The sequence below is a fragment of the Engystomops pustulosus genome, chromosome 2 (assembly GCF_040894005.1).
Source record: "Engystomops pustulosus chromosome 2, aEngPut4.maternal, whole genome shotgun sequence".
Classification (NCBI taxonomy): domain Eukaryota; kingdom Metazoa; phylum Chordata; class Amphibia; order Anura; family Leptodactylidae; genus Engystomops; species Engystomops pustulosus.
This window is the reverse complement of record NC_092412.1, coordinates 82,734,459-82,759,586: the sequence shown is the minus strand read 5'-3', so window position 1 is coordinate 82,759,586 and position 25,128 is coordinate 82,734,459. Positions and strand designations below refer to the sequence as shown.

At 42.5% G+C, this 25,128-nt stretch overlaps 1 protein-coding gene across 2 annotated transcripts; it reads left to right on the top strand.

The window, feature by feature from the left end:
- Positions 1 to 1,089: 1,089 nt before the first annotated feature.
- OBI1 (ORC ubiquitin ligase 1) lies at positions 1,090 to 23,995 on the top strand. Of its 2 annotated transcripts, none has more exons than XM_072135406.1 (6): positions 1,090 to 1,285; positions 4,868 to 5,003; positions 9,410 to 9,501; positions 10,354 to 10,596; positions 15,606 to 15,694; positions 22,559 to 23,995. In XM_072135406.1, exons 1-6 carry the CDS (start codon positions 1,214 to 1,216, stop codon positions 23,784 to 23,786), a joined length of 1,860 nt encoding a protein of 619 aa, XP_071991507.1. In that variant the 5' UTR covers positions 1,090 to 1,213; the 3' UTR covers positions 23,787 to 23,995. The 2 variants fall into 2 exon arrangements, with proteins under 2 accessions (XP_071991507.1, XP_071991508.1); XM_072135407.1 differs by lacking the exon at positions 1,090 to 1,285 and adding an exon at positions 1,389 to 1,487.
- Positions 23,996 to 25,128: the final 1,133 nt, after the last annotated feature.

Here is a 25,128-nt window from a genome sequence, read left to right as displayed (position 1 = left end):
CCCATGTCCTCCTCATTATTACACAGCCTGCACCCCATGCCCCTCTCATTATTACACAGCCTGCCCCGCATGTCCCCCTCATTATTACACAGCCTGCACCCCATGTCCCCCTCATTATTACACAGCCTGCACCCCATATTATTACACAGCCTGCCCCCCATGGCCCCTCTCATTATTACACAGCCTGCCCCCCATGCCCCCTCATTATTACACAGCCTGCACCCCATGCCCCTCTCATTATTACACAGCCTGCCCCCCATGTTCCACTCATTATTACACAGCCTGACCCCCATGTTCCCCTCATTATTACACAGCCTGCACCCCATGTCCCTCTCGTTATTACACAGCCTGCACCCCATATTATTACACAGCCTGCCCCCCCATGCCCCTCTCATTATTACACAGCCTGCCCCCCATGCCCCCTCATTATTACACAGCCTGCACCCCATGCCCCTCTCATTATTACACAGCCTGACCCCCATGTCCCCCTCATTATTACACAGCCTGCACCCCATGTCCCCCTCATTATTACACAGCCTGCACCCCATGTCCCCCTCATTATTACACAGCCTGCACCCCATATTACACAGCCTGCACCCCATGTTCCCCTCATTATTACACAGTCTGCCCCCATGTTCCCCTCATTATTACACAGCCTGCACCCCATGTCCCCCTCATTATTACACAGCCTGCACCCCATGTCCCCCTCATTATTACACAGCCTGCCCCCCATGTTACCCTCATTATTACACAGCCTGACCCCCATGTTCCCCTCATTATTACACAGCCTGCACCCCATGTCCCCCTCATTATTACACAGCCTGCAACCCATGTCCCCCTCATTATTACACAGCCTGCCCCCCATGTTCCCCTCATTATCACACAGCCTGCACCCCATGTCCCCCTCATTATTACACAGCCTGCACCCCATGTCCCCCTCATTATCACACAGCCTGCACCCCATGTCCCCCTCATTATCACACAGCCTGCACCCCATGTCTCCCTCATTATTACACCTCCTGTATCAGGAGGTACACATAGCAGCAACACACACTTGCTGTAACACCTCACTATACAGCACCACTACACTATGGCTGTGCTCCTCCTACACAATAGTCTGGTCACATGTTCATGACGTCACCTAAGGTCCTGTTGCCGGCTAGGAAATAGCATCTTCAGTGCAGCGAGGACCTGGCAGTGTCCGGAGACGAGCATGGCACACAATGTGCAGAGTGTAACGCTGGCTCTGACTCTGCCCATCGCCTGTCACATCTGCCTGGGCAAGGTAACCGCTCAGGTCCCCTGTATGGTGCTGGGTGCAGTGTGTGCACTACATTGTATGTATGGAGTATAGGCTGGAGGTCCGCTGCAGACAGAGCTTTTGTTTTTGTCCGCTCAGAAGTTTTACATAAAGTTGGTTGAGAGGAGCACTTGAATACATGCTGCATGTGCCTGGGAGCAGTATTGGGGAAAAGCGGACCAATCAGGTGCCCTAGTGCCACCTCCCTTTACTTGAAGCAGTTGTGATAACTTTCCATGGGTGTCTTTGTATGAAGTTACTATGAGTGGTTCTGGACGTGTAATGGATATATGATACTGGTATTATGGCTGCTTGTAGCCTGTGTTGTGTGCAGTGTCCCCCTTCTGCTTATACCTATCGTACCTGTGTGTTACCAACACTCACAATACAACACCTGAAAGAATACATTTCTGGACAACCCCTTTAAGTAGCTGCTATCTGCACTGAGGGCTATGCTCCTGCAGCAAGTTCCACAAATCAAAATTTTTACTATTTTCTCATGTACAGTAATTCATTAAGCAGAAATTGATGCTTTTACAACCAACGGAACTTCATATAGAGAACTGATTTTGTATTTCCCAAAAGTACAACAAATCTGCAGTGTGTGAATATACCCTAAGGCTCCATGCACACTAATGTAGAATGGGTCCATGTGCTATCCGTTGATGCATTATGGAACAGGTGCTATTTTGTGGCCGGATTTGTGGCTCGATCAGTCCGTTATACCATAGTTGAACTTACACACCAGTGACATACAGGCCCCACATGACAGTTGTGTACAAGCTTGTTTAATAGAAATTCCATGTAAATCAGAATTTTTTTCTAAATATGTGTTCTGCAAGATCGATGGTCTTGAGAAGTGATGTTTTCTGAGAGCTGCCCCTTACAGATTATAGACTAAGATCTACAGTGCATACTGTTCCCTTTACTGCTGCACTGCTCTACTATTGGATGGTATCTGGGATAAGTTACTCAGTGTCACTTGTGCTTTTATACTACAAGCCAGGATTACCCATATTTTCTGGGCTATTAGGCGCACCGGACTATAAGGCGCATTAGTAGTCAACGCCTTATATATGGAATAATTCCATATATAAGGCGCACCGGACTGTAGGGCGCAGGGTCCGGGGGCGTGGCAGGAAAACGGAGCGGAGACCGACCCGGCAAGAGGTGAGCGGTCTCCGGGGAAGGGGGTCCGTTCAGGTGGAGGACGGCAGCGGACCTTACTTACATAGGTCCCCGCTACCGGAGACAGCAGATCTCCAGCGGGAACTGCAGACCGACGCGGCAGAAGATGGTTCGCGCTATGGCGCCTGTCTGCAGTTCCCGCTGGAGATCTGCTGTCTCCGGTAGTTGGGACCTATGTAAGTAGGGTCCGCTGCCCTCCTCCATACATAAGGCGCACCGGACTATAAGGCGCACTTTGGATATCTAAGGAAATCCTAGGTTTTTATGTGCGCCTTATAGTCCGGAAAATACAGTATTTATTCCCTTGCCGCACTTGTTTTCCACCTTAAAGTCTAGGCTATTTTTCATTTTTTTTCTTCTTTTTTTGGCAGTGTCTTTTTTTTTAAGATGAAGTACAGGGAACCTGTCAGCAACACACTATTTTATGGTTATCACATTTCCAAAAGCATATGTGCTTTTGTCATGTGGGTGTGATATGTAGATCAGATAATCTAGGCATTATACTAAAGTACCTGGCTCCAACGTCCCTCCTGAAAGTCCGTGGGCTGGGATTCAGACATTTTTTTGGACATCCACTCTGCAATCGATTGTTATACAGCCATTTTCAGCCGCTATACTGCTATTTTGGCCTCAGGTATCCTCTAACCGTCTTTTTGTAAAAGGCCTTCTGGACTGAAACGTGAAATAAATGTGGACTGTCAATCGAAGTTATCACAAATGAAACTGCAAAGTGCCGAGTTACCTCTTTTATGGCTGCTTTGAGCGACTGCCAAGCTGTCTGTGTCGTCATGTCGATGGGTGGCAGAGAGAGCTCACTCCTTCTGCACCTGCTCAAACAACCCAATCCATGTTAGACCTCGGTGTCTAAGGGGCTAAACGCTCTGGATTGGACCTATTCCAATCCTATTGGAGCCTGGGCAGGGCTGTGATAACACAGCCTAGAACTGCCAGCAATGGGATGCTTCCTCTGATGCAGCACCGTACAAGGGCATCGCAACACAAGAAGCACCCTTAATGGCAGCTGTAAAAGGTACAAATTCATTAAGAGGTTAAGGCCAGTTGCCCAAAATCATTTTTTGTAGTCCTATTTGTCAATTTTTCACATACAATTTTCACAGCTCTGAGCTACTTCTTCAAAAGGTTGGTGAAAAACTTTTTTCAAAGTTTCATGTATGACTTGTATTAAACGGAAGATGAGTAGTTCCCCCACACACACACCTTCTCGCACCTGCGTGGTCAGCATCTTTCGTAATGTGTACACGGGCAGATGAAATAGTGTCGGCCGTAAAGGCCCCTCAAATCATCTGCACGTGCGTCACACTACGCTGTTTGAGTGTGATTTTGTAAATGTATGAAAACATTATAAAACCTATACAAATTTGGTATCCCTGTGATTGTATTGACCCAATGAATGAAGTAGACCTATCATTTGGGGCACACAGTGAAAGCTGTAAAATCCAAGCCCACAAATGTGTTTTTTCATCATTTTCACTGCATTTAGATGGTTTAAAATACGGTTTAAAATAGAATAGAATTGTTACGCAGAAAACAAGCCCATGTACAGCTCTTTACATGGAAAAATAAAACAGTTATAGATTTTTGAAGGTGGGGAGTGAAAAATAAAGATGCAAAAACGAAAAAGGGCCTGGCCCTTAAGGGGTTAAATTAGAGCATGCTGTGTTATACTCTGATAGGATTAGCTCAATGGACTGTGAAAATCCTGTGCATATCGCAATAGACTATCAATGTGTCAGAGTTCTGGCTGGCTGTTGCCTAAAGCGTATGTGTCACTGGAAAATTACTTAGTTTTTAAAATTAACATTTTTTTAAGGAATTTTGATTATTTAGAACAAAATGAAATGTTACCATTTTATAGTTAAAGGGGTTGGCCACTACAAAACGTTTCTAGGGTAAGTACAAGACTACGTTGGTGATATCCATATAATACTTAGGCCCCATACACATGAGCGCATACGACAAAGAGATTGCAGCTAGCTCCTCCTTTTATGCACAGTCATGGTGCGGTGAGGCCTCTGTATCTCCCACCACAGTGACCGAGTCGGGCGGATAATAGAACAAGGCCTATTCCTGCCCATAGCTGTCCTACTCCTATGAAGATTGGAGGGATAAATATAGGCTTGAGGTCCCGAGCAGGGGAGGCCACATATGGGTACAGTGTAAAACTTCCTGTGGCCTTCTGTATCCTGCTGGGATCCAGTGGATGGCGGGGGACCAAGGACTGCTGTGTACAGCTGATTGGTGGGGTTCTTGCACCTATAAGACCACTACTAATTTCCTATTGATTATGCATCCTAAGGACAGGACTCTTTCACGTGTCCCTCTTTCTAGTAAGGCTGTCTTTTTTGTTTGTGATTACAGGTACGTCAACCTGTGATTTGCGCCAACCACCATGTCTTCTGTTCTGTTTGCATTGAACTTTGGTTGAAAAACAACAATCAGTGTCCGGCTTGCAGGGTGCCCATAACTGAAGAAAACCCCTGCAAGAATATTATAGGTAATGTTGAATTGTGTTTATTGCAAGAATCCAACTAGCTGTATTTTCTAGGAATTTCTGTAGATTTTGTCTGAAAATTTCCAAGAATATATATTGAAAATGGTTCTCCAGTCAAGAAAATGATGTTTTTATAATGGAAGTTATAAAGTTCTCATACTGTATATATTTTCTGTGTTAATTTCTCAATGTTTACTAGATCTCTGCTTGCTATTGTTCATTGCCTACTTACATTGGATAAAAACCCTTTAGCTGCTGCACTGGTTATAAATGACTGGAGCTGAGCAGGAGATTTACCCACGGGGTCTCCTCTGCTTTATAGATCAGACACACAGCAGTATGGTCATAGCATCTATAGGCTTTCCTTCACGTTCATTGTAAGTGAATGTAAGGGAACGGCTCCTTCGTGTGGAGATTGGACCATCAGTTCTATCCTGTAGTTGGCCTAGTGCCTTGTAAAGGCTCCCAGGCATAACAATCCATTATATCTCTTGAAGCCTACCTGTGACAGGCTTCAATAGATGTATTGCAGTATATGGCTATTTAAGACTATTAGTTTTACAGTAAATGGTACCATATCTAACGGAATGAAAAAATATATACAACTCTTAATCAGACACCTTTTGGTAGAACAGTCATAAAAATAAATTTAAAAAAATGCATTCGGTATCTGCATATGAGCAAAAATAATTATCCTAGACAATTAAAACAATAGGGGCTCATCAAAATATCTACGTATTCATTTAAAGAATCATAAAAAAATGAATCGCCTACATATAGTATTGTATGTCGTAGTATACATATTTTAAAATGTTATAGGTGTCAACATTTTTTATTTGCCATATATACTCGAGTATAAGTCTAGTTTTTCAGCACAAAAAAGTGCTGAAAACCCAATCTCTGCTTATATTCGAGTAAAAAAAATATATATATCAAAACTCACCTTTCCGGCTTGCCCCGCTGCTGGCTATATACCATGGGGCAGGGTCCGGCAGGCTATATACCATGGGGCAGGGTCCGGCAGGCCATATACTGGGGAGGCTGTGACCAATGCATTTCCCACCCTCGGCTTATACACGAGTCAATAGGTTTTCCCAGCGTTTTTTTTGTTAAAAATAGGGCCCTCGGCTTATATTTGGGTAGGCCTATACTCGAGTATATACGGTATATTTTTTTCAGTCCTTAAGGGAACCTTTCGCCTACTTTTCAGCCTATTACCAGACCCCTCAGGTAGGATATCATTCCCTATTTTATATAAAGTCCCATCTGTTTCCTATAAAATAAACAAAAATCTCCTCTAAAGTCTAATGTAATAATTAGATGAAAGCTGTCAGGTTCAGAAGCTGTAGGGGTTGTATAGAAACACTTATATTGTGGGTCAAGCCAGAACCATGTTTTTGCTATCAGTTTAAAGCTGCATTCACACGAACGTATGAAAACGGCCATATATAAGAGTAGCAAACTGCCCCATTAATTTCAATGGGCAATACACCAATCCATTAACGTGACCATATTGCCCACCGTACCATGCTGTAAAAATATAGAGCATGACTTATTTTCTTATGTATTTTTGCCCCATATGCTTCTGTATACACGTGTATTATCCAGAACCAGTGGGAGGTGCATTCTGTAAGCCATCAATCATTTGTCACCCCACCGTATTTTATACGGATTCGGTGACATACGTGCACATACGGATGAAATACAGCACGTATATACAGATTCATACAGCGCGGAAATACAGGACTGGCAAAACCACGTTTGTGTGAATGCAACCTAACTTAACGGCATAGGACGAAATAGATTGTCCAAATGCGGCAATGGCCCGCTGATGACAACAATCTATTTTGTCCTTTTGATTGCCCTGCAATCCGCAGCAGTAGACTGGCTATTACATACAGCCTGGGTCCTGCCGTGTCTACCTGGCAGGGAGAGCTCTCCTTGCTGGGTAGTTACACCCCTTAACCTCCTCAATCAGGCAGAATTCCGACAGCTGAGAGAGATCCCATCCCCTGGCCCGGTTGTGTTGGGGCGTTGCCATGACAGCTGGAGGTTAGGACTCTTTGTGCTGCCATGTACAGTGGCCTATCAGGCCCAGTCCAAGACTGGAACTAATAGGCAAAGTATCTGTATAACACTGACAGATACAATACATTCCAGTTTAGAAGCACTGCATTGTATTGTATAAGGTATCAAGGTATCCCCAGTGTAAGTAAAAAATAAATTAATAATATTAAACACACAAAAATCACCAATTAATAATAATTAATAAAATAAATCAACACACACACAATTGGTATTGTTGCATCCATTGCAACTTTGGCCAAACAGATATTACATTATTATACCCGTATTGTGAAGAAATAAAAACAAATGAAAAATAGCAATTTTGGTGCTTCCTACGTTCCAAAAATATATAATTGAAAGCAAATAGTTCCAATCTAACAGTTGCCTTTTCCTGCAATAAACAAGCCCTAATGATCCTCTTTTGATTGAGGAATAAAATGCTATAGCTCTCAGAATATGGCGACGCATAGGCAAATGTGGTTTCCTTCAAAAAGTGTAATGTGCTAAAGTAGTAAAAAATAAGAAAACCTGTACATGTTTGCTCCTTAATTGTACTAACCTGCAGAATAATTTTATCATGATTATTATACTGTATGGTGAATTGCAGAAAAGTTTTAATCAAAAAAATAAAGTTTTGTCTTTTGGAGTTTGAGCAGGGGAAAAAAAAAGAGAGAGTTGTGTCCTGAAGGTCATTTTAGGCCGTGTCCTTAAAGGGGTATTCTCATCTGGGCATTTTTAAATTTAATTAATTTGCCATATGTAAACATTGTGAAGATAATTTCTCATAAATGTAGTCATGTTGTCCCTTAGAAACGAGATAACTTCCTCGGCTACGACCACCTCACATTTTGGCAGTGGTGGCTGCATTATTGAGTCCTGTCTGACCACCTGGCTTCAGCGATCTATATATGTGTGAAGAACACATTGCAGATGTATGGAAACATCTACAATGTGTTCTTCACACACACATATATATTGTTCTTCACATGCTATTTTGTTCGCACCGTTCCGCGCGTATCTCCCAACAAGTAAGCAGATTTGCCGAACATCTGCAATCTATTCTTCACTGTGTTTTTCACAGCGTTTTTCACTTAAATGATCCTGTGTTCACTGTTTTTATTCTATTCTTCACTGTTCTTCACATCTGCTAACTTGTCGGGAGATAATATACGCACCGAACAGTGAAGAATAGATTGCAGATGTTTGCATACATCTGCTAACTTATCAGAAGACATTCTTTTTCAATTAAATAACACATTTTATTCCCGAACCATGGTCCCTTTGAAAAATGCTCGAGTCTTCCATTGACTTAAAAAACGGGCGTAAAAAACGCAAGAAAAACGCGAACCACTCGCGCGTGAAAAATACAAAAACGCTAATGACTCCAAGGAAGAATGGAACAAAAACGCAGCCAAAAACGTCAGGTTTTTCACGCATTGCACCCTGACGTGAAATGCAACGCTAGTGTGGAAGGGTCCTTACAGGTTGCCTAAAGAGATGGGTTTTAAGAGCGCGTTTTGAAACTTTGGAGGTTGTGTATTAGTCTGATAGCGCCCTATAGTATTGTATGTTGTTAAATTACCTAATACCCTGCCCTCCACACTTTCACACCCATTACAAAAAATATGAGGTGGCCAACCCCTTTAATGTTCCCCCAACGTTCTCTCAGCCTGATGCATTTGAGGCAAAATCTGACTTTTCTCTGTTCTGTATTTATCTAGAATTTTATACTCTACATGAGGATAATAATAGTTTAGTGGGGGTAAAAGTAGGTGACCGGTTACCTTTAAGGAGTTGCTCAGTCAGTCAATAATGACATGGCCTGAAGGAGTGGTTTCCTTGTGATCACAGAATACTTCTAACTATTAGTCAGCTGTACTGTGTTTAATGCTATTCTCCATATGGCACGGTGTTTCCATTATTGCTTTTGTGCTAATAATACAGCAGATCTGTCCCTGTTACATGCTGCAGGCTCCCTTAAAGAATCTGTGCATCTCTTCTCACCAGGCCCTCTATCCCTGCAGGGCAAGAATCGGCACAGTAGATCCGTTTAAAAGTATGTTATATATTTGAGAGTGTAATTGCATTTAGGATATTATTCTGTAATAAATTTGCACTATATTTAATGTTTAATGTATTGCGACATTTTTGTATAAGTGTTTTTTTTTTCTACATTTTTTATTGTTGATTTGTCACACAGTTGCTTTCCTGTACCAACACACTCTGGCACAATTCTCAGATCCCATTTTCAAGATCGGGTTAGATTGTGTGCCTGTGTATATATAGCTTTGTTTTTTGCATCTAAATGCATTGTGAAAATCTAAAAGAACGGTTCTTTTCAGGCGGGACAAGTGAAGATGAAGGTACGCTGACTCCTGCAGGCCGAAAACACCTCCGTAAGACTAGACTGGAGCTTCTTCAGAAAGAATATGAGGTAATGTGGTCTAGTTTGAGACTTGAAGTAAAATTTGACCTTCAATGTAGTTCTATCTTTAAAGTTTTCGTATAATACTGTGTTTCTGATTAATGATAGTTTAAATATCTAAGAATGGAATGAGTGCGGAAAAAAATACATATATAATTTATTTATTTATTTATTTTTACTGATTTTCATTCCTTTAAAGGAAATCTACCATAAGTACTGAAAAAGCCTAACTCGGGTTCTACTCAAGTCTATGAAAATACAAACTCTGTACTCACTTTTCCGACAACTACCCCCCCACGCCCTGCTGGTCCTCTTCTGTCTTCAGCTCCGTCTTCACTCCCCGCGCTGTCCCGTCACACACACACCATGACATAATAGTATGTGCGCCGCCATCGGCACACACTAAGATGTCAGCAAGCGGCTGGTCATGGTGTATGCCACGGGATAGTGCGGGGAGCAGGAGATGAAGACAGAAGAGGACCTGCGGGGAGTGGAGGGGAATATACCGGGGGGGCAGGGGCTTGCTGGCTTTATACCGGGGGGGCAGGCGAGGCTGTGATGAATGCATTTCCCGTTCTAGGCTCATACTCTGGTCGGTGTATACTCGAGTATAAACAGTACTTGCTTTACAATCCTTCATCAATGAGGAAAGAGAGATACTCTTATAGCTCTATCCTGAAGTAATAACCGTGCAAAAAGTAGTAATAAATCATTAAAATCATTGTAGTAGCCTGGTCATTGCTCAGTCTTGTCTGGTCTATGTTTGCTGACCCAATGTAGATTTCTAGGAAGAGTTCTTGAAAACCCTATAAATAATTGTGTGGTTCTCAGAAATTAACCTCTGTATTCTGTATATTTTAGGAGGAAATAGAATCACTATTAAAGGAGACAGAAGAGCTAAAAAGGGCAAATGCTGACTTAGAAGAGCGCATCAGAGAATCTACTGATCCGGCTGCCTCTTCCATATCCTGTAAGTGTGGTAACACAGAGCCTGAGGGTGGAAGAAGCATCACTGATGGTCTGTTGGAAGAATGGAGCAAAAAACTGGAAATGGTGAATGCTGCCAACCGAAAAGTTGTGGAGGACAGTGGAAAGTTGAAAGAGGTGAGTTTCACATTGGTGTGATCTGTATATGTATGCGAATTGTTTTTAGTCGTGTTTTCTATTTACCGTAGTAATGAAATATAGGTGTAAAGTACAGTGGCTGTATAGACCAATATACATTTTCATATAGGATAGAAGAAGGGGAATGTTAGGTGGTAAATTCTTTGAGACCTGTCTAGACAGTGACCAGATCCCTTTTAACTTTCCTTCACTTATTAAAACAGTAGCTCTGCTGTTAAACCATCTCCACTTTATAAAATGTATAAGCAATAGGCCTCATACACACGGTCATGTGCATTTGGTGGCCCCTATCTGCAATATTGCTGCCAATCTAACATTGGCAGGTGAGGTGCAATGATGGCAAAGAACAGGACCTTCCCTATCTTTTAGCCTGTGGAATTTTCACTGTGTGAGGATGCGCTGTGCCTCATGGTGCACTGCAGACATGCCCAATAGAAGTTAATGGGTTTGTAAGTTAGTTGATTTGTGGCTAACTCGCAGCCAAAACACACAGAAGAATTCTGCAAAAAAATTGCTACAAAATGAAAATGTGTTTTTGCAGAAAAATTCAGTTTACCTTTGTACAGAATGTTTTCTTTATGCTACTGAAAGAAGCAATCTTGTAGCTCTCTTTTACAGAACACAGGATAGCTTATTTCCAGTCTTTTCCATGTTTAGCAGATGGCTGGGGTTGGTGACCATTAGCTACTTATTTATGACCAAGCAGCTGGAAAGGCTCCTGCTGAAGCTAGTTGTCTAACATCCAGGCACAGGACTTTAAGGGGAGGGGTGGCTCACTGAAATGTTTTTCTCTCTCACGGTTTTGATTGCAATAAGAAACTGCACTTAAAGTAAACCTACCACATGAAATAGTAGGTGTAAGCTGCAAATACCGAGCACCAGCTCAGGGTGCCGGAGCTTATTTTAGTTATTGTCATAGACCGCTGTAATGTTTATATGTGAAGCAGCTTCGGCGCACCAAGCAGCGCCGAAGCTGCTTCACACATAAACAATAAAAAATGTTTAAACCGCAATACAGCGGTTTATGGCAATAAAGAAAATAAGCTCCGGCACCAGCTCACCCTGAGCTGGTGTTCGGTATTTGCAGCTTACACCTACTATTTCACATGGTAGGTTTCCTTTAAAAAACAGGAAATTAAACATTGTTACAAAAAATAGGAACTTGCTACAAGACCAAACCATTTTCATCCTTAGGGTACATTCACACGCGGTATGCCCGCCGTGCGAGCATACCGCCGTGTGCTGGAGGTGAGGAGGAGGTGACCCCTCCTTCCTCCATAGGAAATAGCGGCGCACGGCCGCACATCTGCCGAAAGATAGAGCTTGCTCTATCTTTTTGCGGTGTGCGGCCCGGATCGGTGCCACACATGTGTGGCACCGGATCCCCGCCGTGCCGGTATTGCCGTCTATGGGGACGTACATGCGGCCGCATGTACGGCCCCGCAGATTGCAGTGTGAATGAGCCCTTAAGCCTGTTACCAGGAATGTGATTTCCAGTATTTTCAAGAAGTCTTGGCACTCCTTATCAGATTAATTTTTCAAAATAGTATATTTTATTCAAGTGAAAAATAGGGAAGCAATCCAAATTAACATGCAATGTTTCGGTCTATACACATCAGATCTTTATCAGGCACGGATTGCAAGGTATACAGGCTTGCAGTGGTAAGAGTGCGGTACTATGACTACTAGAGCGCAGAGAGGAAGCATCCGCTCAGGAGAAGTGTGATTTCCAATAGACCTATGCTATTCTTATCTTAAAAATGCCTTTGTCAACATTCTAAACTATTTCAGGGCTTTATAAAATTTTATTTCACATTCCATGGCTTCCTACCAGCAACATGTGGTGAGTCCCGAAGATGGTAGGGGAGGCCGCTGCAGCAGCCTGTGTGCCTGTCTTTATCTCCTCCACTCCTCACACATCCAGCTTCCTCTGCCCCTCCTCGCTTCCTGTAGCAGGAAGGAGGGGTATGATGCAGAGTAGAGGAAGAATGCATGAGGAGACTGATACACAGGGTGCTGTGTTCCCACTCTCCCCAGGACTCACTACATGCTTCCGGTAGGGAGCCAGGTAATGTGAAATGAAGTTGTATATAGTAGCGGCCGTGTTCCGAATTCTGACAAAGGCATTTTTAAAATCTGCACAGCATAGGCCAGTGGTGGCGAACCTATGGCACGGGTGCCAGAGGTGGCACTTGGATCCCTTTCTGTGGGCACCCAGGCCTTCATCCCAATTTAGAGTTTGCCAGATAGGACTCAAGGCTTTCCCCTGTGATCCAATACAGTCCAGGACATGCCATGCTCAGTGCTATTTTAAAGCAGCATCCTTGGCTGCCAGGACTACAGGGTGAGCAAGGTGTGGATAGAGATGGATTTGGAGCTCCTGCTCTGGGTTACCTGATCCTTCCTCTGCAGTGGACCCTACCGGGATGCTACAGTCTACTGTTCTCCATCATCTTTCAATTGTATTGGTGAACTCCAATATTGGAGGGCACCAATACAATTAAAACCTGTGATACAGCAGGGTCCAATAAGTTACTGCTTAAATTGTCATGTGGGCACTTCGCGATATATAAGTGGGTTTTGGTTGTAGCTTGGGCACTCTGTCTCCAAAAGGTTTGCCATCACTGGCATAGGCTATTGGAACCTGTCACCAGCTAGAAATATGATTGCTGGTGCTAGTCTTTTAAGAGTACATAACCTTTCAACAAACAACCACAATAAGTAGCCTATTATGTATACAGAGAGCTTCTATGTGTACGTAGAGCTTTTATGTGATCTGACACCCTAGGGAGATATGATTAAGAGAAGGGAAATAAGAGCCAAAGTACCGTATATACTCGTGTATAAGCCGAGATTTTCAGCACAAAAAATGTGCTGAAAAACCCCGCCTAGGCTTATACACGAGTCAATGATAAAAATAAATACATTAATACTCACCCTCCGGTGTCCCCGATGTTCCTCGCGGCTCCCGATCCCTGTCGCGGCTCCCGGCGGCTTCTTCACTGGCCGGGAGATCGCGCTGGCCGTCGCACACTGTGATGCGACGCTGTCGCCGCGGATGATGTCATCAGCGGCGACAGCGCGGCATCACAGTGTACGACGGCCAGCGCGATCTCCAGGCCAGAGAAGAGTGAAGAAGCCGCCGGGAGCCGCGATGGGGATCGGAAGCCGCCGGGAGCCGCGACGAACATCGGGACTACGGAGGGTGAGTATTAAGTTTATTTCTTTATCTGTATAGGGGCTGCTGTATACTACTGAGGGCAGACTGTATACTGATGGGGGAAGGCTGTATACTACTGGGGACAAGTTGTAAACTACTGGGGGCTGTGCTGTGTACTACTGGGGGCTGGCTGTATACTACTGGGGGCTGGCTGTATACTACTGGGGGCTGGCTGTATACTACTGGGGGCTGGCTGTATACTACTGGGGGCTGGCTGTATACTACGGGGGGCAAGCTGTATACTACTGTGGGCAAGCTGTATACTACTGTGGGCAAGCTGTATACTACTGGGGGCAAGCTGTATACTACTGGGGGCAAGCTGTATACTACTGGGGGCAAGCTGTATACTGCAAGGGGACAGGCTGTATACTGCAAGGGGACAGGCTGTATACTGCAAGGGGACAGGCTGTATACTGCAAGGGGACAGGCTGTATACTGCAAGGGGACAGGCTGTATACTGCAAGGGGACAGGCTGTATACTGCAAGGGGAAAGGCTGTTTACTGCAAGGGGACAGGCTGTATACTGCAAGGGGACAGGCTGTATACTGCAAGGGGACAGGCTGTATACTGCAAGGGGACAGGCTGTATACTACTGGGGGCAGGCTGTATACTACTGGGGGCAGGCTGTATACTACTGGGGGCAGGCTGTATACTACATGGGGGCTGGTTGGCTGTATACTACATGGGGGCTGGTTGGCTGTATACTACATGGGGGCTGGCTGTATACTACACCCTCGGCTTATACTCGAGTCAATAGGTTTTCCCAGTTTTCGTGGTAAAATTAGGGGTCTCGGCTTATACTCGGGTCGGCTTATACTCGAGTATATACGGTAAGTTGAGAAAGTAAAACTTTTCTCTTGTAATATATTAGACTTTCTTGTGTCTCTCTCGTTCTATTGATATATAAAGTTTGAAGTTGGAAGTATTTAATTATCGGAAGAAATAAGTGATTTTACATTAATTCACTGATCTTACTGAATCTGAATCTTACTGATTGTACAAAATTAGCATCTTTTTATTTTGGATCAAGCGGCTTTAGAAGGACTTTCTGTATCATTCTTTATAAGATACAGTGTATCAATTTACTCTTATTCCAGCAGACATCCGTCTGGACATACCTAAGAAATCCTAATGGGCATTGTGATAGGTTAGCCCAGGGGCCTTGTTGATAAGATAACATTACCAGCCTTCACTGTTGTGTCCTGCGGGAAAGGGAACAATGACAGCCACCTATTCTATGAACATCAGAATAAGGGGTTAAAAGGTGTACTCCTAATATAGAAGTAAAAAAATAACATAACATTTCTGCTGTACATCAGTCCTACCACCAAGTTATCTGTGGCAGTCCCTGAAGAGGCCAATATTCATTGCTGTGGATTTACTTAAAAAGTCAGACCTTCTTATTTTACATTTAACTTGTCTTGTTTTATTTAGTCAAGTGAAGGAAATTATCATCTATTTTGCTGATACCTGCACATTGTAATTTCACTTGGCCACATAATATCTAGCCATGTGAAAAAAACACGGAAAAGCAATTAGTACATTCCCTTAATGACTTTCTGAACTAACTGCAAAGCTTTGCTTGCCTCCCCAGATGGGGGACTTGTGCTGTGTTCAGGGAATATGAATACAAAGTGCCATTTCTGTCCCAGTGTTAATTAAAGACAATGTTCCTGCATTAGGAAGACATATCTGCTATTCTTTTCTACATTTTAATGTGAGGATGCTACTTGTTGTACTCATGTTGTCCTATTTCCCTATGTGAAAGGAAAATCAAAAATTGAGAAATGAGAATATTGAATGTGCAAGAGAAAACCTGAGACTGAAAAATGAAGTAGAGCTCCGATCCCCACAAAAGTAGGTGCTCTGAGTATATTTGTACGCTCTAATTTACACAGAATTGTTCTCATTTTAAAATTGTGTTCTATGGATCCTGTAATGGTGTTTTGTAGAAAAGTTTATTTATAAAAAAAAACATGTGTATGCATCTCCTTGTGTGATCTAGCAGCAGTCTGAGACCGTTGTCTCTCCCCTCCCCCCACCTCCTCAATTTACATAACATATTTGTATCTCATAGTATGGGGATGGAGCGGTTGAGCTGTAAATCCAGGCAGGAATGGACCCGTCTATCTTTTGCCATGTGGCTGTCCGGCTGCACGTAAACGGCAGCCGTGTACATGGAGCCTTACTATAGAGGTCTACTTATAGAACATGAAGCGTTGCTACAGACTGCTGCAAGTGATACAGAAGATACTTTGATAATTCTTGGCAGAAGTTTGCTTTGAGTGGTGTATGAATATGTGTAAATCTATGTTGGCATTTACGGACAACTTTGCAACACACAGAGACATGGGAGTAAAAGTCGCAATAATTGTTTCCTAGCAGATTAAATACTCCTCTCCATTACCTCTGAACCTGTTGGTAGAAGCCTGGCACAGGAAATCTAACACTCCAAACCAATACCACACTGTCTTAAAAGACACCTGTCATCAGGTCTCTGTCACTACTTCTGTCACCACTACCTGTTGGAGCAGCTCACAAGGCTTCCAACCCAACCATTATCTAGTCAATTCATACATTAATCATTGTAAAATCATCTTTTCTTTATTATGAGGCTGGGAACAGGGAGAGAGAAAGTGATGTCACCCCTGTTACCCCTCCCCTCTCCTCCCCCTGCTCATGTCTGTGTGTAATGTATAGTAAAGCATTGCTAGTGTGTGTGTGCTTTATCTGCTGACATCGTGTGTCCTCCTATACATATGTGAGAGTCTCAGACATCAGCTACACATGAATCTGACATGTTCTGCTATGGCTGCATCCTGGAGCTGTTGTATCTCATACTCACACAGGCTGCAGGGGGTGTGGCCACCAGAACCAGGAAGCACATAGAAGCAGCACCAGGAGTGTCACATCATTATAGGCTGTCAGTCATGTGTATAGGAGTATATCATACACACACAGAGGCTGCAGGGGGCACCAGCACCAGGAAGCGCATAGAGGCAGCCAGCACCAGTAGTGTCACATCATTATACAGGCTGTCAAGCACTGGGGGTATGGTTATGCCTCACTTATGAATAAGATGAACTACAGAATATGATAATGACTCATTGGAGCTATTTCAGTTCATCTGCATTAACCTTTAGGACCTAATTGTTTAAGTTTACAGGCATGTAGACGGACAATGAAGGCAATGCTTTGGCTCCGGGGGGCACAGAGCATAAATTGAGATTCAATGGTCTAAAATATCCATCTCAAATCACTGGGTTTTTTTATCTGCACATCCCTTTTTAGTATTTCAGCTTATATAATTTATTACCTTGAAGTAATTGCATGGAACAAAATCAACAGTACCACCACACCGTGACCCACGACAAGTCACTATTGCCCTGACACGTTAATTGTCTCATGCTGAAGGATTTTTAGTTGTCGTTCCTTAAATAGAAATGCTGGTTCTTTAAGATCATTTCGCTAACATTAATTAACCCCTTAAGGACGCAGCCATTTTACAGCTTAAGGCTCAGCCCGATTTTTTGGATTCTGACTTGCTTCGCTTTATATGGTTATAACTTTTGAACACTGTTACTTATCAAAACGATTCTGAGATTGTTTTTTCCCCACATGTTGTACTTCATTTTAGTGGTAAATTTTGGCAGATAAGTTTTGCGTTTATTTACAAAAAAAAGAAAATGTGATGAATTTTTTGAAAAATTTGCCATTTTCGAAATTCTAAATCATCACGTTTTCAGGCAGATAGATTTACCAGCTAAATAAGTTGCTGAATAACATTTCCCATTTGTCTACTTTACATTTTCATAATTTCTGAAATATCTGGATAATTTATTTTGACGTCACGCGGCTTGCAAATAGAATATCGCTTTTCCGGATTTTCAGAATTGACTATTTTGGGGATAAATACAGTTTTGAATGAAATTTTACATATTTAGCATCAAAACCCCCTATATAACCAACCCATTTTCAAATCTGCACCCCTCAAGCTATCAGAAACAGCTTTTACGAAGATTGTTAACCCCTTGAGATCTTCATAGTAATTGAATCAAAATGGAGGTGAAATTTAGAATGGTCATATTGTTCCCTTATACGTTCATTTAGCACCAAAATTTACACATTTCCAAAATATAAAAAGAGAAAACCCACCATACAATTTGTTCTGCAATTTCTCCTGAGTACAAAGACCCCCCACATGTGGCCGTTACTTGTTTTATGGGGGCACAGCGAGGCGCAGAAGGGAAGGAGGGCGCTGCAGCTGCCAGGAATTTAGTTTCCTCATTGGCCCCTTTTGAAGGCTATAAAATTTTCGCTTTTTCGTTATTGGGGCCATGTGACGGCATTTTTTTTGCGGGATGAGATGCTTTTTCCATTGTTACCATTTTGGGGTTGGTATCACCTATTGTTGAAAATTTAGGAACTTTTTTTGAGGGCAGGAGTAGAAAAGCATCAATTCTGTACTGGATTTTTGACTTTTTTTTTTTTGGTGTTCACCGTATAGACTAATAGTCATGTTATCTTTATTCTATGGGTTGATACGATTACGGGGATACCAGACATGAATATATTTTCTTACGTTTTACTAAATTTGTCAAACAAAACCCTAATGTGGGGAAAAATCTATAATTTTTGTATTGCCATCTTCCAAGTGGCATAACTTTGTTACGTTTTTGGCTACGGAGCTGGTTGATGGCTTATTTTTTGCGGGACATGTTGTACTTTGCACCAGTATCATGTCTGAGTACATATGGTTTTTTGGTCGCATTTTATATCATTTTTTGTGGGATTGAAAAGGTAAAAATCATAATTTTTGGAGGGTTTATAACAGTTTTTTTTTACGGCGTTTATCGTGGGGGTTCAATAATGATTTACTTTTATTCTACGGGTTGTTACGGACGCGGTGATACTATATATGTGGGGTTTGTGTTATGATTTAGACTTTTTTTTTGAGTTATATGTCTCTTTATATGTTTTGGGGGTTTGGGGCATTTTTAGTGATTTATGACTTTATTTTTTTATTGAATAACTTTTTTTTTTACTTTTTCACTTTTATACCATGGGACATGAAGAAGCAATCTTCTGATTGCTTCTTCATGATAATATTCTGCAATACTCATGTATTGCAGAGTATTATCAGTGTCAGCCTATGCACTTGCATAGGCTGGCACTTTGCCAGTAAGATGACGTCACAGACGCCATCTTACTGGCAATTCTTGCTAGTAACTCTGGGGTCCAGATCGGACCCCAGAGTTACTATAGCAACGATCGGCGCCCCCCGAAAACGGTTCGGGGGGGCCGATCGTGGGGGAAAGACCCCCCAGATACTTGTTAGATGCCGCGGTCGCGCTGACCGCGGCATCTAACGGGTTAAGCACCCGCGATCGGAGACAACTCCGATCGCGGGTGTTACACTGGGGTGCCGGCTATTAGTTACAGCCGGCACCCCGTGTTTCCCGATGCCGGTTCGGCTCTGATCCAGAGCCGAGCCGGCATAGGAGCCGTGGCGGATATATCCGCCACTGAGCGCTAAGTCACTGCGCTCCGTGGCGGATATATCCGCCGCGGAGCGCGAAGGGGTTAAGAATGTTTTCACATTCTGATTTAATTAAAGATATTAATGACTAAGCTGTAATTAGCCTACAGATATAAATTATGCAGATTTCACTATGATTTATACACAAGGGCTTTAGAATAAAAAAGGACAAAGGGAAAACTGATGGTTCTTCTCTCATTATTTCCTTGATGTTTCGTTTCTGCTGTGATTTTTCTCTTCTGAACTCAAGTGTAAAGCTTCTTTTTTTTTTTTTTTTTGCCACACCAACAGCATTCTCCTTATTTGGTTTGTATTTTACACACAGGATTTTCTAACATATTGTGCTTACTCAGTTTTTTTTTCAGTACATCTTTTTGGTCAAGTAGGTGGAGCAGTTGGGAGAAGTTTTGCTGTTTACTTTAAAAAAAAATAAAAAAAATGTTTCTCTTCATCGCAACATGAAAATACTAGCGGGGGAGATTTATCAGAAGTGTCTGAGAGCAAGACTGTTCCAGTTTATAAAATTAAAGCTGAGCTCTGATTGTTTAGTTTCCTATGGAAACCAGTTTTACCTCAGAGAATTCTGATAAATCTGGGTGAATATTAGATAAATCAGGAAGAATAATATGGCGCGGGGGGCGATTGTGGGGGACCGACACCCCCCCCCCCCCCCCCAAGGCAATTTAAATGCCGCAACTGCGCTGACCGCTGCATTTAACGGGTTAAACACCCGCAATCGGAGCCCACTCTGACATCCCGCCACTCCAGAGGTCACACTGACATTTTTCCAGAAGGGTAATAATACTCCTTTCAACTTTTTTGAGGAGTATTTTTAGCCAAGGAGGAGTATGACATTTCCAGTAATACATATAAATAACTCCTATGCATATATAGTGTGAATAGAAGAATATTTACACAAGAAAATCATTACAACCAATGTTTCCTGTACCCCTAGACCCTCCCGTCCAGACCATGGCTTTTGGCCAAGGGACAAGCAGAGCTCACTCCTCGCCACTGCAGAAGGTCATGTGACCAAAGATTTGCACTCCGGTCATGTGACCTATCGGTTTGCAAACTGATGCAGTGAAGAGACTGCACCTTGCAGCTGGTCAGAGGGAGCGGAGAAAATAGTCTGATGCAGATTCATCCGCATCAGACTTTTTTTGCAGAGTGAATCTGCCTGTACAAGTGTAATAGACACTTGTACAGGTGATCTATACCTACTACACATGAAAATGGTAAAACTGTCAAGTAGAGAAAGTATAAACCTACTTGGGGAACAAGAGTACACTAAAGAGTTAATATTTAGTTTACAGCTCACAGATGCAAAAACATTGCAAGCATGTAAGGAGGAGGGCAAAGGTCAGGTCACGGTGCTTTCACATCTGAGAGAGCAGGGAGGGGGGTATTGTAGAGAGTGGGACATACTGATGGGGGCAGTAAATAAATGCTGCCACTTTAAATCACGGAGGAGCAAACACTGGTTACCTGCCAAGTGTCTGTCCAGAGGCTGCAGCATCAATCACACATAACGGAGGGAAGAGAGAGGCAACGCTCAGCTCTACATGGAGGGAGCAGTGTAAGCTTCCTCCCCTCAGCGTCAGGCCACCTGGCAGTGTGTGACCCCTCCAGAGCCCCATCGTTATGAACCCTCTCTGCCAGGAGATGGAAGACTGCTGCAGGACAAGAAGTTCGGGCCTCCGCGGTGCACACATTCCTACACTGCAAGACTTGCATCATGGAGCTGCTACAGCCCCAGACTCGGACAGAAGCAGAGGGGGAAAGGTCCAGCCGATTTATCCACTTGGGACTATTTTTCAGGAGTAAAAATGCCTTTACATACGTAATAGACGCTTGTAGAGGCGTTAATGCGATCTCTGCACGACTCCCAATACCGGATCGGCATCGGCTCAGCGGCATACAAGTACAGTTCTAAGCGCCAATAGTAGGAGCACGCGCAGTAATAGTACAGCTCAAAACTCTAAGGGGTTAAAGGAAACCTGTCACCAGAAATTGACCTGAAAAACAACGATCGGTTTGTTGGCAAGCAGCTGAACACCTTTGAGATCATGTTTCTTTCATGGTGTGGTGGCATCATCCAGAAAATCAACTTTGAAGTGAGATGTCAAGGAGGCAGAAAGTTTCATTCTGAAGTCAAGCTCTCCCTGCCGCCGAACACCCATAAACTTTAATGTACGGTCCTGCCTCCAGAGACTTCACTAACCAGATCTCATGAAGTCCGGTGCATGATATCAATCACAGCCTAGGAGGCATTCTGAGGTGGAGTGATCTTGACTTCAGGATTAAACACTCCACCTCCATGACTTTATACAGCCATTTTAGATATCCCTTCAAATATTATTTTCTGGAAGGTGGCACCAAATTGCGCCATGAAAGCAAGATGATCTTGAAGGTGCTAAGCTTCTTTACAACAAACTGATATTGGTTTATTAGGCCAATTTCTGTTGAATGGTTCCTTTAATGGATTTTATCCATCTATTAATACGGTTCTAGAGATGTCACCAATCTGTAACGTGTCAGACTTTTTCATAATGAAAATAACCCAAATAGATTTTCCTGTCACCATATTTCAATAGCCATTATGGTAATATTCTGCCTGCAACATAGTTGTGAGTCAAATGTACCATACAAAGGGTCTGTTTGAATAAAAAGTGATTAAATACGATAATAATTTTTTGACATATGAAACGTGTGACACTCGTTAAGCTCATGGCTATCCAGCAATTATGATAGCACCTACAATTGCATTGCGGGATGCTGACAGATTTAATACCAAGATTGCATGCTCTCCCCTAGCCACAGGATAGGGGACAATAAGCTGGTTAGGGAGATTCCGACTGCTGAGATCACTAACAATTACATTAAGGGACCCCCAGCAAACCACAGAATTTGGATTCCATTCTCCCTAGTGGGTGTAGCACTGAAAACGGCTTAGCCCTGTGCGATGCACTCGCATACTGTTGAATGGAGCATCAGGAAGCACTTATAGAAAATGTTATCATAATTAGATTTTTTTCTTTTCACATTGAATTTACAGAATCTTGTATAGACTGATCTCTCACAGAAATGCAACTGTATTCTCTGTTATCTGGTTGTGTATAACTTTAAGTTTTTTGCAGAACTATGATTCAATAAAGTTTCCTCCTTTCTTTTTCTTATAGGTTTGGAAGGTTTACAGTGGCTGCACTCCAAGCGAAAGTAGATCAGTATGAACGAGAGATGAGCAGGCTTAAAAAAGCTCTGGAGAGGAGCGATCAATACATAGAAGAACTAGAAGCTCAGGTTGAGCAACTGAAAAGGCCACCAGAGGATATACAAAAAGAAAAATCACAGGGTGGAAATACTGCCCATGTACATGTAAGTGATGCTACAAATGCACGTATCTGCCAAGAACTGAATGCAACACAGCAGTTTTTTTGCCGCAACCTTAAAACAGAGGTCTGCTCAGAAGAATCCAATAGCACATGTTCTAGTTCAAATGGACACTCATCCAGTTTAAGCAAACTAAGAACTGTTTGTGAAAATGAAGGCTCCCCTGAGCGAAGGAGTACATTTAGGAGATATTCATCTACTTTGTTAAATAGAAATGAGCAGGTGAGTACAGAAGGAAGGAGTCAGAGAGAAGGTGCGGACATATCTCAAGGAAGTCCTAGTTCATCATTGCCTTTTAGCTCTCTTCACCTGCACACACCAGATAACAAAGCAAGTTGTTCTCCAAGCCCTAGTCATTTAAAGAAACCTCTAACGTATCTCAGAAAGTTGGTGTTTGATGATTTGCCTAAGAGAAAAAATCTTTGTAAATCCAACTCTTTTAATAATGAAAAAAGTTTGAATACCGTTGAGGGACTCGCACGCTTTAGAGACCCCAAGCCAATTTTTTGCCAGGTAGATTCTGAACCTGGAAACCTAAAAGAGCTCTGTACTGTACAGTGTAATGGAAAAAGTCAAAGCTCGTATGGCAGTACATCTTCTACATCAGGATCAAAAATAAATCTACAGAGTGATTCAGCAGTCATTGTTCATAAAGGTTCTGAGGATGCCACATCATCTCGCCGAGGTGAAGAACCTATTGCATCTGATACTTATGCTCCATGTTCTTCATCTGCAGATGCTTATGGGGAAGATTCCCAATACTATATGAACCAGCCAGCTGGTGGTATCCAGGAGAAGAATTCTCCAGGCCATCTGCCACCTATAGACCCTCTGTCATTACAGTCTAAACAGGAACTAATATTTCATTCTGCTTCTGGACCAGAAGAGTGCACCACAGGACATGTGTCATGGTCAACGCAGCTGTCCCACTCCATCCCATATAGTAACAGTCCTCCAGCAAAGCGGAAAATGCTAAATCAGTCCAGTGATAGCCCTTCTAAATCTACAAAGTCCTGAGGGTACTGTAGGTGTGGTGTCTTTTGGTATATGTCATTACCAATTGTAATCATGTAAAAATCTACCATACATGGGCATTCTTCTTACTATGAACTCAAATAGTCACATTTTAAAGTAACTTTAATTGTGTTTTTATTTTTTGTAATAGAACAACCTATTGGTTTCCTAGTTTGCAGATTAAAGAAATAACATTTCATTTTTATTTCAAACCTTTATTGGGTATTCATTTGCAGTAACTCTTAATTTGATTCCACCACCAATAATCTGTAATAGCAGCAAAATACTTTTGATTTACCCCTGAGATTCCACTGCATGTAAGGATTTCTCCTCTTACCCATCTGTTCATGACCTCTAGTGTTGGTGACTACATTGTCTGTACATGATATCCATGACTTGACAGTTGTAGTTTTTCCTATTCTAATTCCCATGTGGCTCAGGCCAGTGCAGCCCTAATGTCATGGGTTATTCACTACCAGGCTTCACCAGAGTTCACATTCGTGAACACTTTGTGGGGTTATATAAAGTATAACCTCTCTACCCGCAGTCGGTTGTATTTATTGACGTGGAAGATGTTTGCTGTAGTTTTATTGTTTCTATTATTATTTAGGAGATAACTTTTATAGATGAAACCATAATGTTGAATAACTGCACAATACATATTTATATATTTATTTTTTAGACAAAAACACTTAAATCATGTATTTAATCACATAATTGGTGCTAGATGGCCGTATATTTAGTTACACCCTCGCCTCAACCCTACATCATTGAAGTAGTGCTTATGCTATGATATATAATTTCACAATAAGCAAAGAAATTATGTGATGAACACAGATCCATTAAGAGATTATGAAACACAATAAAGTAAATATTTTTAAGCGATTGGCCAGGTTCAAACTAATATTGAGCATAGAAAATGCATGAACAAAATGCATCCTTTATCCTTCTTCCATTTAAGAGCCTTCATTGGAGAACGTGCCACCAAAATACAGGCCCATGAACTGCTTTATGACATTTGGTGGTAAAGATCGGAATTCTGGGTTTTTGCTTTGGGATGAATGAAAGAATGCAATTATGTAATGTGATTGAAAAACTGTGTAGCTGGAGCTCTTTCCACAGACCTTTAAAACTTAACACTCCTGGTGCTGGCTCCTCTATGTGCTGGCGCCGGGCCCCCTGCAGCCTGTGTGTATGAGACACAACTGCTCCAGGGTGCAGCCATGTGTATGGGAGAGGATGTCGGATTCATGTGTATCTGATGTCTGTGTCTCACACAGGGGCGGACTGGCCATTAAGCCCACGGGGGGAAATCCCAGTGGGCCGACTGCTCTATGGCTGGTAT

Bases quoted from the DNA above. Each gene is read 5' to 3' on its own strand.
- OBI1 (XM_072135406.1), top strand. From the start codon at position 1,214: ATGGCACACAATGTGCAGAGTGTAACGCTGGCTCTGACTCTGCCCATC. The intron at 9,502-10,353 runs GTAATGTGGTCT...TGTATATTTTAG, and splicing joins TTCTTCAGAAAGAATATGAG to GAGGAAATAGAATCACTATT. The intron at 15,695-22,558 runs GTAGGTGCTCTG...TTTTTCTTATAG, and splicing joins GAGCTCCGATCCCCACAAAA to GTTTGGAAGGTTTACAGTGG.